The following is a 14,309-nucleotide window of genomic DNA, read 5'->3' as shown; positions in this document are numbered from 1 at the left end:
TTATGATTGAGGAAACTTAGGCAACTGGATAAATGACTTGCCTAGGGTCACACAACTATGCTAGAAAGTGTTGAGCTGGATTTGAACTAAGGTCTTCCTGACTCCGGGCCTAGTGCTTTACCCATTGCAACACCTAGCTGTCACTAGAGGAAACAGAATTGAGGAGGTAATGCTCAGAGGACAGGAGTTGAGGAAGTTCATGTCTGAACACCTGAAATTTCTCAGTAAATAGTGAGAAGAGGAGGTTCATCTGCTGGGAGGAAAGAGGAAAGAAAAGAACTTGAAAGCTTGAGAGAAGAGAGTGTTAGGAATGGAGGGAAGTAAGGGATGAAGGAAATTTTTGGAGACTAGAACTCGATGATGTTGGGACTAGCACCATTTACCAAATCTGACTGAGGAATTTAGAGTAAGACAGTAGACAGAAGAAGCAAGCTCTGCTTTTCTGACTGAATGCTTCCACCAACTGAGCTAAGTCAACCAATGTGGTCCCTAGTATTGTCCCTAAGTATACGCACAAGCAAAGCAATTCACCTAAATCCCTCCCCTCCCCAGCAGATAATATGGGTTTTATGGATGTGGTTCTGCCAAAGCTGAAGCTTGGGATTCAGAGTGAAGACTGTTCTCTAACTTCAACCTGGAGCTTTGGTCCACTTACCCAAAATTTAGGGGGGAAGTAGCTGAACATCAAGACTCTATGATATATCAGGTTTTAAAGGGGAACAGAGATCCTCTGAAAAATCACAAGTTTCAGGACTAGGTAGAAAATAAGAGAAGAGGGTAAATAGACACACCCAGTTTCCATGTCCCTCTTGAGACATTGCTGGTAACTTTCTAGGAAAGACTCTTCATCTCCAGGCTGTCGAAAGCTAATTCAACCAAAAAAGAGAAGGTAAGCTAAGATTTGGGTGCCTGAAGGTTCTAGGAGGGTATTAATCCATTATTATCCACAGAAGGGGCAAAGTAGGCTTTGTCATGTCACTAATATCTCCTCTTAATACTCTAGGATAATGAGTAGGCAAACCTAAGAATTTATTTACATAAGTTGTGCTAGGTTGCCAAATGAAATGAATGAAAAAAAAATTTGGCACAGTGAATGGGCTGTGAACAAATGATGAAAATGAAGAAATTAAATAAAGATTCTCTTTTAAAAAACCAGTATTAGTGGAGTGAGAGGTTGTAGGTTAGTTTAATTCAATTAAGCGAGGGATCCCTTCACTCCTCTACTATTTTTTTTTGTCCCCAGAGCTTCATTATTCCCCTAGTTTTAACATTTGTTTTCAATTCCATGGCCAGTGTAGAGCTGAACTCTGAATCTTGGTGATATCAATGAAAAATAGGGCCAGTGCTCTACCCACTGTGCCACCTAGCTGCCCCGCTAGGTGTGTTTCTTGAACACAACATTTTGTCTTTATCACGCTACAGAAGAAATGTTCATTTCACAAAAAGAAGATATAGTTGGGGCAGCTAGGTGGCGCAGTGGATAAAGCACTGGCCCTGGAGTCAGGACCACCTGAGTTCAAATCCAGCCTCAGACACATAACACTTAATAGCTGTGTGACTGTGGTCAAGTCACTTAACCCCAATTGCCTCACCAAAAAACAAACAAACAAAAAAAAAAACTCTGCAACTCTGGAGTCCTGGGACATCTGGTCAGATGCTGCATTATTGAGATGGAAACAGATACTATATGTTTGGTTTCTTCTGACTTCTGAACTGAAAACAAAGCAAACTACTAAGTATCTTAATGCTCAGATTTAACAGAAAAGTCCAAAACAACCCCGCATTTGAATAATAAGTCTTCATTGTTCTTGCAGTCATCTTCCTAAGAAATCCTTAGTTATATTTCAGGGTTTGTTATCCACACAGAATTCTTTCCCCTCCAACCAAATCCCTCAAATGAGTTTCAAATGAACATATTATAATGATGATAATGGACATTTATGCAGCAATCTGAAACTATTAACTACTTAATTCACCTAATACCCTAATGAAGTAAAGCAACATTCTTTCCTACTTTTTACAGCTGAGCAAACACAGACCCATGAAGGAAAGGACTTGTTCAGAGTTATTCAGAGAGCCAGTTGTGAAATGTATGTTAGTATTCAGGTCCAATCTTTGCACCAGCCACTGCCAGGCTATTACTGGAATTTGAGAAATCTGAAATCTCAGAGACCCAAATCTGCAGGAAATGACAATCAGCCCTGGAGTAGTTGCAGCTCTGGGTGATTTCTTTATTTAAAAGAAAAACCAATCCAATTAGGACACCTGAAACTTCATTTTATTATCCCACAGTTCCTGGCAGTCTCACAACCTGCACCACAATAGGCTGAGGTGGAAGGAGGTGGAAACAACACCATTTGATCAGAGTCCAATTTCATAATCTGCTTGACTAGAGGGCCAAGGCCACCTTTCAACAAGGCAGGTGCAGAGTCTCTCTTCAGGAACTGTTTCCTCATCTTCCACTTCCCCTTCCCCCTCCACGCACCAGTAAAAAATGGCATCTTTTTTTATTCCACCCCTTTCTTTAACCTACCCCTTTTTATCTCTTTTGAGTAAAGCCCCCAATATGGCAGGTAAGAGCCACTTGTATGTGTTTTACCATTGAACCCTAAACAAAACACATGATATATTTCAGATGGATTTCAAATCTTGGACATGATGCTTTACTTGCATCTCTGCTGCTTTCTCTGTACCTTATTTTTCCCCCTTTTAATTTATTTTCATCATTACATAATTTAAATCTTTCTTACTTTCTCCGCACTTCATGGAGGGAGGGGGAAATGCCACTATGGAATCTCCCCTTTTATTTCTGTTTGCTTGCAGAACAGGGAACAAATTGGGAAACAAACCTCTCATTTACGACATAATGAGTTTGAAATCTTCTCCTTCCCTAACTCCCCATCGTGGGAAATTGAAGAGGTTTTTTGTTTCTTTGTTTTGGTTTACGATGATCTGATGATTTTCACTCTGGTGGTCAGGGGAGGAGGGACTCCCAAAGAGATTCCTCGGCGGCGGTTCTAAGCTATGGTGAACAGCAGCAGCCTGCGTCCGAGGGAGACACTGCCCTCTCGATAAAAGCGGGTCATAATGCCCTGCTTCGCTGAACCCCTGCGATAACATCAGACAGAGGCTTCAATTCAGAGTGAGGCAGATAAGCTTACCTAAAAGATTGCTGCTCTGCAGAGACCGAGGTTTGGGCTTGTTTAAGAAAAACTTACCGTGTTCATCCACAGCTCAAACACAGTTGGGAAAAGGGGGGAAAGTGTGTGTCACAGGGTCGATCCTACAAGCAGAGAAAGAGATAGAAAAAGGAGGGGAGAGAGAAACAGAGACAGAGACAGTCAGAGACAGAGACAGAGGGAGACCCTTAGGTGCATCTTCTTTGGCTTTCTGCTTACCCTCTCCAGCCCTGCGGATCAGACAGGTAGTTTGTAGGAAAAGAGCAAAGCGCCCAAACAAGGGAGGGAAGCGGTTCTGCCACGCTAGGAGACTGGGGTAGGCAATGCCAACATGCCACCCTCCATTCAGTTTTACCCCCTTTCCATCCGCTCTCTCTTTCCCCATCCTCCTTCTTCCTTGGTGCCTCCCCTCCACACCCTAGCCCCCCACCTTGTACAGGGCACTAGAACTGCCAAGCTCTCTCCTCCCCCTCTTTCTCCTCTTCCTCACCTTGTTGCTCTCGGGGTCGACTGGAGGGACCCGGCAGCAGGCAGAAGAGGAAGTGGGGTAGGAGGAGGAGAAAGAGAAGGAGGAGCAGGACTGAGGAAGACAAGAGGAAGGGTGGGAGGGGAGGAGGGAAGGGTGCTGCAAGGGGGTGGAAGGGGAGGTTAGTAATGAGGGGGGGATGGGCACGCTCCTAAAGAGGAGAGTTAGGAAGGGTAATGATTGCCATCCTGCAGCAATTTCCCTGTGTCATGGCTCCGGTATCTTAGCAACAGCACTGAGTCCGGCCAGCAGAGCGGCGGCGGCGGCAGCGGCGGCAGCAGCAGCAGCAGCGGCGGCAGCAGCAGCAGCGGCGGCAGCAGCAGCAGCAGCAGCAGCAGCAGCCGCCGCCGCCGCGGGCTCAACTCCACTCCCGGGAGCCAGAGCCGGAGCGGCACAAGCCCGCAGCAGCGGCGGCGGCGGCGGCGGCTGCAAACCCAAGATCAGGCAAAGACCTGAGACCACCGCCCGCGTCCCGCCCGCGAAGGCAGGGACCCAGAGGAGCAAAGAGAGAAAGAACGAGGGGGCCGGGAGCAGAGGAGAGAAGAGAAGGAAGAGAAAGAGAAAGAGAAGAAGGGGGAAAGGGAGGAAGGATGAAGGATGGGGAGGGCATAACACTTCTTGGAAACTCCTCGCCATGGCTCCTGCCACAAGCTCCGCGGCAGGGGTCTGAGAATATCATTGGGGCGACCTCTCCCCCGGGCTCTCCCGGGATTCTGAGCCGCGGAGAGATGAGGGATGCGGGGAGGCTACATCTTCGCGCAACTGTCTACTCGGGCTGAAAAGTTTCTCCATGGTTCCTTTGTGTCGTCGTCGGAGCTCTCTTCCTGCAACCTTAGACTCCCCCAGTCTTCCTCGGTGAGTGAGGCTCTGGTGTTTGCTTATAGTGCTGCCATTTTGAACAAGTAGTTCACTTCTCAGCCCTAAAGCTTTGCCTCCCTCGTCTCCCCATCCTCCCCTCCCCCTCGAACCCCTTTCCTCCCCTGGCATCTCGTTGGGGGAGGGCAGCTCCCTTGTTGTGTCTACAAAGAGGGGGATGCTTAGGAGAAATTCGGTTCTCTTGTTTCTTTCCAGAGGCGGACAAAACATCTGCTGCACTCATGTGACTCAAACATAAAGACTCAATTAAAAGAAGCGCGCGGAGGGGGTAGGGATAATGAGGCGGGGGGAGGGGGGCGGCTCACTTCTCACTAATGTTAAGTAATGATTTAAGAACCGGGCGATAGCTTATGTTGGATCTCCGGTAAGACGTGAATGTCTTAGACCTTAAGCTCTAGCGAGTCATAGAGCACACTGTGGGACCTAATCCATCAAGAGGGGAAAAGCTCAATGTCTCACTTGGAAGCAGTTGTATTTTTAGACACTTCTTTTCTTCTACCAGCACCCTCCCCCATCTAAGAATCCACTCCGTGCGGCAAAAACTGCAATACAAAAAAAAAAAAAAATCTACAAAATTAAAAGAATTGTCAGAGCTTTTTAAAAAATTCCGTGGTTATCTGTTTTATTACACTTCATACATCCAACACAGAGCTGAAGGTATCTTGTTGAAGAGAAATTCATATCCCTTCTTCCCATATCTTATTGCCCACTGATAACCTCTAGTAAACCAAATGTTTGTTTACCCCTCTTCAATCCCAGAAATACATCCTTCAGTGTCCAATTGGGGTAGCTCCTCTTAAAAAATCTGATTCCCCAAATCTTAAAAGCTCCATTAATCTCCTGGTTACTACATTAAAGATCCTCTGGAGGTTACTTAAATAGTCCTCAATATGTTACAACTAGGTAACAGGTATACTTTAAAAAAAAAACCAAAACAGCAAATAACTACGTACCTGTAATAAGCTAAGTAGTGTTCTGCAACCTGTTTTTAACTCATGGATTGATTCTGACCTCTCTCTTCCTAAAACAATACTGTAAATGGCTTAAAGATAAGTCTTCTATTCCCTTACTAGTCCCTTCTGTAACCTACCTTATGTTTCTTTTTATTGAAAACCGACTAAGTACCAAGGAGACATTGATTTGCAAACATTTTATAAGTCTGATTACCACCTACTTGCTTTTCCTTTCCTTTGGAAAAGGATGGTATTGATATTGATATAATGGAGGGAATTAAGAGCAAAAGAGCAAAATTCTACCATGTCAGTAACACATTTGTAATACTAAATCATTCTAAAAATAAAGAATTATTTCTTAAACAGGATAAAATACAAAAGGTCTTAACCCTTTCTCAGCTCCATAAAATATCATATATTCTAGCCTCCCCATTTTATATGAAAACATCTCTACACCACATTGAACAACAAATTATTCACTCTGGAGGGCCAGCAGGTGTGCAATTTTCTAGGAACCAATGACCCCAAATGTGCATCTATGTGGTTACTTAACAAAGCTTTGAAGTAAATAATTGAACTTTGTATAGTATTTTATAGGAGTGGACTATTGATTGCTGTTGTGTTCTTTTTCTATAAATGACCCCCTGAACCTTGGGAAATGAGGGAGGGGGAGGGGATGAAGGAAAAAGGATGAGAAAAATATCCTTCATCAGCAATATGGATGGCTGATTACACAAACCATCATTCTTCTGTGGACTGCTCCTTACATAGCTAATCACCCTCTCTTTTGAATCCTGGGATCATGAATGTTGATGGCACAGTAATAAGGGGATGAATAGCTGTTTCTAATGACATTTTTAAAAGGGAGGGGATTGTCATTTTCCTTACACAGCAAAACATCTTTCCCCTTTAAGTCCAGGGGAGTACTCTCATCCACTAATAAGGCCTGACACTGTTATCTCCAAGGTACCTCCTTTTGGGGGAGAGAGACAGAGAGAAGGAAGGGCTCAGTTACATAACCCATTACCTAAAACTACATATTCCAGATGAGGCAACTGTCCAGATGTTTCATTGCAAAGGGAGGGGGTTGGTTGTGAGGAAGATATGCTTGTTTTTCCTTGTAGATAAAATAATGAGTGGGGGGAAAAACTTTTAAAAGGGATGTACTTAGTTGGATATACCACATATCTAACTAAGTAAGCCTTGCTGTTTCCCCAGCAATTAATTGTCTGTCTGAAGTAAATACTCTTGGCCTGATGACTCCTGATGTATATCCACTTTAAATTCCAGCCATTTGAATTAATGAAATAAACCTCGCTCTTGTTCCAGGGATTTTAAGTCAATAGTCAGTTGGGGTTCAGAAGCTCCTCAGATCCTTCAGATGAAAGTCCTTGGGAGGGCTCAGATCTTCTGTGTCTCCCTAGCCCTGACGAAGGGTTCCTGCTGGCAAAGTCCTTGGCAAGTTTTGGGAACACAGCGCTTGTTCTTAATTTGTTGAAAATGAGTAAGGCAGGATTACTACCTGAGATACCTTTGGCTATGGGAGTTGGTGGTGGATTTTCCTACATAGATTTATCCTTTTCTAATATTAGTGCCTTTAGTCAACCCTCTCCCAATGCCAGACTAAGGTCACTCTCTGGTGAAGGGGGCTGGGACGGCCGTGGGGGGGGGGGGGGGGTCGGGGCGGGAGGATTTTGCAAGTTAGAAGCGTTACTGCTCCAACCCCTGCTGTCTGACAGTCTTTCTCTTTGCTGCAGGCGGTGGTGTCGAAGCTAACTCCCCACCTTAGGCACACCTTCCCCCTGCAACTGCCCCGCAGTCCAGGGGCCCGCGATGATCGCCACAGGGGGCCTCCTTAGGATCTCCGCTAGAAAGCAAGATCCTCTTCGCCCGCAGAGCCAGGTACCCAAGCGTAAGAGGAAAGCCAAAAAGAAGCGCAAGAACGACGTGGTGGTGGTGAAGGGCAAGTTGAAGCTCTGCTCCATCTCGGGCCTGATCGCCCTCTGCGGGATCCTGGTACTGCTAGTAGGCATAGCCATGGCCGTGGTGGGCTACTGGCCCAAAGCCAGTGGGACCCATCGGGAGGGCGCCAAGCAGCTGTCCCCAGAGGGGAGTGGTCATCGGGCCCCGGCTACCGCCAGCAGCAGTGCCAGAGCCAGCAGCAGCAACAGCAGTAACAAGCACCCGTCGAGGGACCACTCGGGGACTCCCAGTCTAGCCAGCACAGAGTCCAACTCGAGCTCCATCTTTGCCACTAAGAGCGCGCCCCCGACCCGGGCGGCCGCCCCTTCTTCCTCCACCTCCTCCTCCTCCTCTTCCTCTTCTTCCACTTCTGTAGGTTTCCTCTTCCAACTCTTCTCCGGTTACTTGCATTCTGACAAGCTCAAAGTCTTCGGGCCCCTCATCATGGGCATAGGCATCTTCCTCTTCATCTGCGCCAACGCCGTGCTCCACGAGAACAGGGACAAGAAGACCAAGATCATCAACTTGCGGGACCTCTATTCCACCGTCATCGACGTGCACAGCCTCCGAGCCAAAGACCTGGCCGCTGCCGCCGCGGCCGCGGCTGCGGCCGCCTCGTCCTCTTCGGCCGCCACCTCGGGCGCCCCAGCAGCATCCCCCCTTAACGGTTTCATCAGCTACGTGCAGTCCCGGGGCCTAGAGCTCAAGCCCGGCGGCAGCAGCCCGGGAGATGCCTACGGCGCGGCTGCGATGCTGGCCAAAGGCTCCTGGCACTCCCCGGCGCTGGGGGGAGGGGGCGACGGCGCCAGGGGCCCCGTGTCCCCGCCCGACTTGGCTTCGTCCCCCCGCTGCCAGCGGGAGCCCCCCAGCCTGGCCGAGGCGGTGTACAGCATCTATCGGGAACGCTCGGTGCTGGCGGGTCGCAGACGGGCCGCCGCCGCGGCCGCAGCCGCCGTGGCTGCAGCCGCCGCCGCCGCGGCAGCCAGCAGCAGCAGCCCCCCACCGTGCAGCCCCCCGGAGAGCTGGGGGCGGCAGAGCACGGCCAGCTCCATTGTGGGCTCGTCCCTCAGCGCCTTCGCCCTGCTGCCCTTGCAAGGAGACGGGGACCGGGTCGGGGACGGGGATGGGGACGGAGAGGGCGCCAGCTGCAGCTGGCAGCGCCCTCCCGGAGAGAGGGGCTCCCAGGAGATCCCTCTGGGGGAGTTTGAGTTGAGTTTGACGGATCTCAGCGGGGGGGCCGGCCTCTGTGGCCGCAGGCGCCGGGAGCCCCGCGAGTCGGAGGACGAGGAAGCGGCGGCGGTGGCGGCTGCAGCGGCTGCAGCGCTCACGGTCACCACCAGGGGGCAGGGCGGCCGTCTGCCCAGGACCGGCAAATACTTGGCCTTGAGGCGCCAGAGCACAAGCGGTCTCCTGGACTGCAGGAGAGCCGCATCCCCAGAGCCCTCACCCACCCCCAGCGTGACGGACGTGGACGTGGCCGTTTTGGCGGAAGCCTCTACCGCACCCCCGCTTCCCCTGGGGGCCTCTCCTCCCGTCTTGGCGCAGGCGACCAGGAGAGCCTCTCAGAGCTCCCAGTCGGATCAATCCAGCAGCAATAAGGGTTACACCCCCCTGGAGGAGGCGGGCACCTCCTTGGAGTCCATCATTGACACACCAGCCAGTAACCCCCAGGACTGTGCAGAGGACCCGACCAGGGAGGAGAGCCCCCAGGGGGGCACCGGCAAAGGCCAGCAGGCGGTCGAGCAACCGCGGCCAGTTCAGAGGCAGTTTACAAAAAAAGAGAAACTCATCATGATCTCCCGGTCTCATGCCATAGGGATGGAGGATGGAGAATTGGAAAATACAGGCCTTTAGAAAAAGAGGTCAACAGAGACGCGAAGAGAGACCAAAAGAAAGAGGGAGCCGCCCACTCCAATCATGGAATCTCCATTTCCCTTTTTCTCTGTGGATCTAACCGAGGGAACCAGTCCAAATCCAAAGAGCTGCAGGGCAGTTTTCCTTGAATTGAGTTCACAGAATTACTGTAGATAGCTCCAAGCAATTTAAAAAAAAAAAAATGCAAACAACCCTCTATGTCCGATTGTGATTGTATGTTCCATGAAAACCAAAACGTATTAAAACATCAGCAATCTAGTAATTAGTAATATTCCTAATTTTCTTAGGATCAAATTAATATATTTTTGACAATAACTGTGCACTTTATTCCAACTTTTGATTTGAGTCCCTCAATTGCATAACCTGTTTACTCCACCACTGGTTCTGTCAAAAATTACTTGAAAACGACAAGTTCTTTCCTCCTTTCCTGCATAAGAGTAGCAAGGGGTTTTTCCTCAGTTCTCTAAAAACTGATCTTGCTAAGTGTTTTCAGGGCCAAAAGCATGAGCAAGCACTTCAATAAAATCGATTAGAAACAATTACCTTGCCCCCATCTCTCCAACCTCACCCATCTACCTTCTCCTTTTTCCTCCCTTAAAAAAAAGATATTTGATTCTTTTCCCCCTACAGTGTCAGGATTGGTCAAAGCTGGGATCTGTTTGGATTGTTACATTTCTAAATTCAAGATATTAAGGACAAGATGATTTGCTGAGTATTATTGCACATGTATTGACAGTAGCATTAATCTTAACCTTTTTAATAAATGTTTATAAACAAAAGAGGGTTAACATAAGTTACTTAATTTTGCCTTTGAATTAGTGAACTTTAGTGAAAAACAACCATTTGTAATGATTAAATCACAAGGCAGTACAAAAAAAATATTGATGCAATGAATTCAAATTATGGCCTCAGAAATTAAAAATTAAGTGACAAATCTAACAGAGGAAAAAGGAAAAGTTTGCCTTTCTGTGACAAAAAGTGATACATAACTGGAATTTACTTCTCAAATATTCCCCTGTAGTAGTACACACAGGGCAGCTAGGTGGTGCAATGGATAGGGTCCTGAGTCAGGAAGATGCATCTTCCTGGGTTCAAATCTGGCCTCAGACACTAGGTGTGTGACCCTGAGCAAGTCATTTAACCCTGTTTGCCTCAGTTCCTCATCTAGAAAATGAGTTGGAGAAGAAAACGGCAAACATCTCCAGCATCTTTGCCAAGAAAACCCCAAATGAGGTCACAAAGACTTGGACAAAACTATAAAACAACTGAACAAGAAGTCTAAAGTTCTTCCTGATCTTGTTTTGATAATTATCATTTAGTTTTCCAAGATTCAAGGAATATACTACTAAATCAATTTAACCTAGGATTATAGATTTAGAACTGGAAAGTTCTAAGTTCATCTAGTCCAAACCTTTCTTCTTACAGATTAAGAAACTGAGGCTCAGGGGCAAAAATTGCTTGTCCAAGGTCCCACCGTTACCTTCAGAGTCAGTATTTGAATCCTTGGCGTCTGGGTTTAGAACCTGTCTTTTTCTCACTGTATCATGCAGCATCTATCCATATTTATCACCTGCTGATTAAATTGGATAAGGGTATTAAAATTATCCTGACAATACACAGCAAAACGGTGGACTATAAAGATCATTTGGGAGTTCCCCTTATCTTACCTATGGAAGAAGAGTAATTAAGATATGTTACAGTTAAGTAGCAATTTTTGTCACGGAAAAGCAAACTTTTCTTTTTTCCACTATTAGATTTGTCACTTAATTTTTAATTTCTTTTGGCCATGATTTGAATACACTGCATCAATATTATGTTTTTTTGTACTGCTATGTTATTTAATCCTGGAGGGGTTTTAATGCAGAAAGACAACTGTAAATCATAGTTGTGAGAAGTTACCTGAGTACTGAAAGCAGAAATGACTTCATTTAATAAGCATTTAGTAAGCGCCTATCACATACCAGGACTGCTTTGTACCAAGATACAAAGACAAATATGAAACAGTCCTTACCCTCAAGGAGCTTTCATTCTACAACCATTTTGGTTGAGAGCTTGGTGCGGACCTGTGGTTTTATCTGTGTGAGTCACTCTTGGCAAGAAAACACCCTTTCTTTCACAAATAGAAATCAGAAACTCATCTGTAAGTTTTATTCATAATAATATAACAAGTACACATCAGAGACAAAGACTTACTGATTCTTAAAATTTTTATTTTATACATCATAATAGGGTCAAAAGATGAGGTTTAAGTAATTTAGCCATCTAGTTATTTTTATTTATTAAAGTGTTTGGAATTAATTTCCAAGTACAATATAACTAATTTACAAATAAATCAAAGTGAACTTCCTTGGGAATCCAAGGGGTCTCATTTCTTTCTTTAGGCCATTTGGAAAATACAGAATACATCTGTGAAAGGTATATGGTACAGTGGAAAGGTGGGATCAGCATTCAGAATATCCAGGCTCTACTACTAAAAAAAAAAGTGATACCTTGGGCAGTTAGCTTTATCCAGTCTCAACTTCCTTAACATTTACAGCCATAAATGTTCAACCTGACTTTCCAGGTCTAACAGTCTATGAAATCACACTGCAGTCGACACATTGCTTTAAACATAGTAGGCACCTAATGAATACTTGTCATATGGACCAGAACAAGTGGTTTGAGTGAATTCAGTTTCCTCTCCTTTGCTTCCTCCCACCAAATGAATTCAGTCAAATACATTTTTGTATATAGATAAAACTTTACAGGCTGGAAAAGAGAGAATCATTCCTCGGAACTGTTCCATTGAGTGTATTACAAAAACAATCAAGAGAGGTTACATAGCACAGAAGGTATCCAGTTGGCTTAGGACAAGAGGACCAGAGCTTACAAGAGTCCTGCCTCTGAAACCCGCTGGTTGTTTGATGGTGGGTGAGCACGTAACCTCTCAGTGTTCTAGGCAATGTTAAACCTATAATTTGTGGCAAAGGTCTGCACAAGTAGAGAGAGTTTCCTCCTCCTGGAGTTTCATACTCTAAGGAAATCATAAGTCCAGTCCCTATGATGGCCTTGATGATGCCAACATTACTCCCAGACCAGGCATGTATAGGATAAAAAGTCACTTTGGGGCAGCTCAATTACTTGTTTGGTTGTGTTCATTATAGCCAAAGTGAGCTTTCATTAGTAAGAGCTACAAACACTAATGATACCAACAGATTGTGGTAAATCTCAACAATCCAAATTGGTTTAACTCACTTCTAAAGACCTTCAATTTGCACTGGTATTTTTTTCCCCTAGAATAATTCAGGCACCAAAGAGTCTGATGACTCATTTTTAAAGGAAAAACATAGTCTAGTAGCTAGAACACTGCTCTCAGAGACTAAATAAAAGGTTTGGTTCAATTCCTATTCAACAGACAACTTGTGTAACCTGGAACTGATCATGTATTTTAGTTTCTATGCCTGAAAAAGCTGAAATGATATTTTCCCCCTGAACAGTTTGGAAATTTAATAGCCTCAATGTGGCTAGAATTCCCCACACTGGCCATGTGCACTGGTCAGATTAGACATGTATGTGATTTGTTGCCAAATTTCAGCTCACACTGTTCTGTGTAGACATGGTCACATTGGGATGATGTGAGAATGACTGCTTATTTGCTAGCCTACATATCAACTATGACCTGATTTCCATGTGAGCAGTTTGACTGGACAGCTCCTTGACAATCAAGCTGAAGTCCACCGTTATTCTTCAGAGGTTGGAAATTTGTGCTTTTAGTAACCCTCTCTGGGAGCCTTTTGTAGGTTGTTTCAAGACTGTCTAATTCACAGCCCTTCCCTCTAGGGCAACATAACAGCTGTGCATGTGCCGCTCGCTTCCCTAAAGGTATGTAGGCCTACCGGAGCATGTTGGCAAAGCATGGATACAAGCTGAGTCCAGCATTTCTAAGAAATAAAGCACTGGGCCCTAACTCCCTGTTGTACGACTTCTTTGCCTTTATGTGAGAGACAGGTTCGAAAAGGAAGTATCTTGCAACAGAAAGCGCACTAGATTTAGAGTCAGAGGACCTGGGTTCAAATCATGGCCCTGTCCCTGATTATTACACGATCTTGAGTCAGGCACTTAAATCTCTTTGACCTCAGTTTCCTTCCCTGTAAAAATTGAGGGAGTTGGGCTATATGACTGATGAGGTCCTTTGTAGCTTTAAGTCTATGATCCAATGAACTCATGCGGTGTTGTTCAGTCGTTTCTGTTGTGTCTGACTCTTTGTGACCCCATTTGGGGTTTTCTTAGCAAAGATACTGGAGAGGTTTGCCATTTCCTTTTCCAGCTCATATTACAATTGAGGAAACTGAGGGAAACAGGGTTAAGTGACTTGCCCAGGGTCATACAGCTTGTAAGAGCCTGAGGCCAGATTTGAACTCAGGTCTTCCTGACTCTAGGCTCCACTGCACCACCTAGCTTCCCTAATGAACTCATGACTACAGGTCAATAGCTAGAGTGATAAGAACAGTTCTGTCCTCAAACTGAACACAAGACCTAAATCTAATGGGCTCTGAAGTAGAAGAAAACCTCTAGTGCCCTGTTGCCTTCAAGCCTACAGGGCTCTACCTTGGGCTACAGCTGGAGACTCGGTGTTGGTGACATCGCAGCAAATAGCACCAGAGATTTGTTTTTTTTTTTAATCAATGGTAATACTCGATAAGCATTGAGATAGTACAAGCTGCTGACAGAGAAAGATTTTTTAAAAATGAGATCTTTCCAGTACCCAAAGCACCTGTATCTTGAGCTAAATAAAATGGAGTTAAGGCAAAAATTCAAGGAGTCAATTAGCAGGTTATGTTTATTGCTCACTTAATGGGGACAACCATAAACCTACTGGAAGGCTGCAAGGTATTCACAATTAGATATATGAGGGACATAATTAGATTTTAATTTTCTTCTTCAGTCACAGAGATAAAA

At 45.6% G+C, this 14,309-nt stretch overlaps 1 protein-coding gene across 1 annotated transcript; it reads left to right on the top strand.

Annotated features, from left to right (window-relative positions):
- Window positions 1–4,312: 4,312 nt before the first annotated feature.
- On the top strand, window positions 4,313–9,910 carry LOC114031910 (transmembrane protein 200C-like). Its single transcript, XM_027847110.1, has 2 exons — window positions 4,313–4,560; window positions 7,292–9,910. The coding sequence occupies exon 2, from the start codon at window positions 7,368–7,370 to the stop codon at window positions 9,348–9,350; it is 1,983 nt and encodes a 660-aa protein (XP_027702911.1). The 5' UTR covers window positions 4,313–4,560; window positions 7,292–7,367; the 3' UTR covers window positions 9,351–9,910.
- Window positions 9,911–14,309: the final 4,399 nt, after the last annotated feature.

The sequence above is a fragment of the Vombatus ursinus genome, unplaced genomic scaffold, assembly GCF_900497805.2.
Source record: "Vombatus ursinus unplaced genomic scaffold, bare-nosed wombat genome assembly UNPS02015255.1, whole genome shotgun sequence".
NCBI classification, from domain to species: domain Eukaryota; kingdom Metazoa; phylum Chordata; class Mammalia; order Diprotodontia; family Vombatidae; genus Vombatus; species Vombatus ursinus.
Note: the sequence above shows the minus strand (reverse complement) of the source record. Positions and strands in the feature narration are given on the sequence as shown.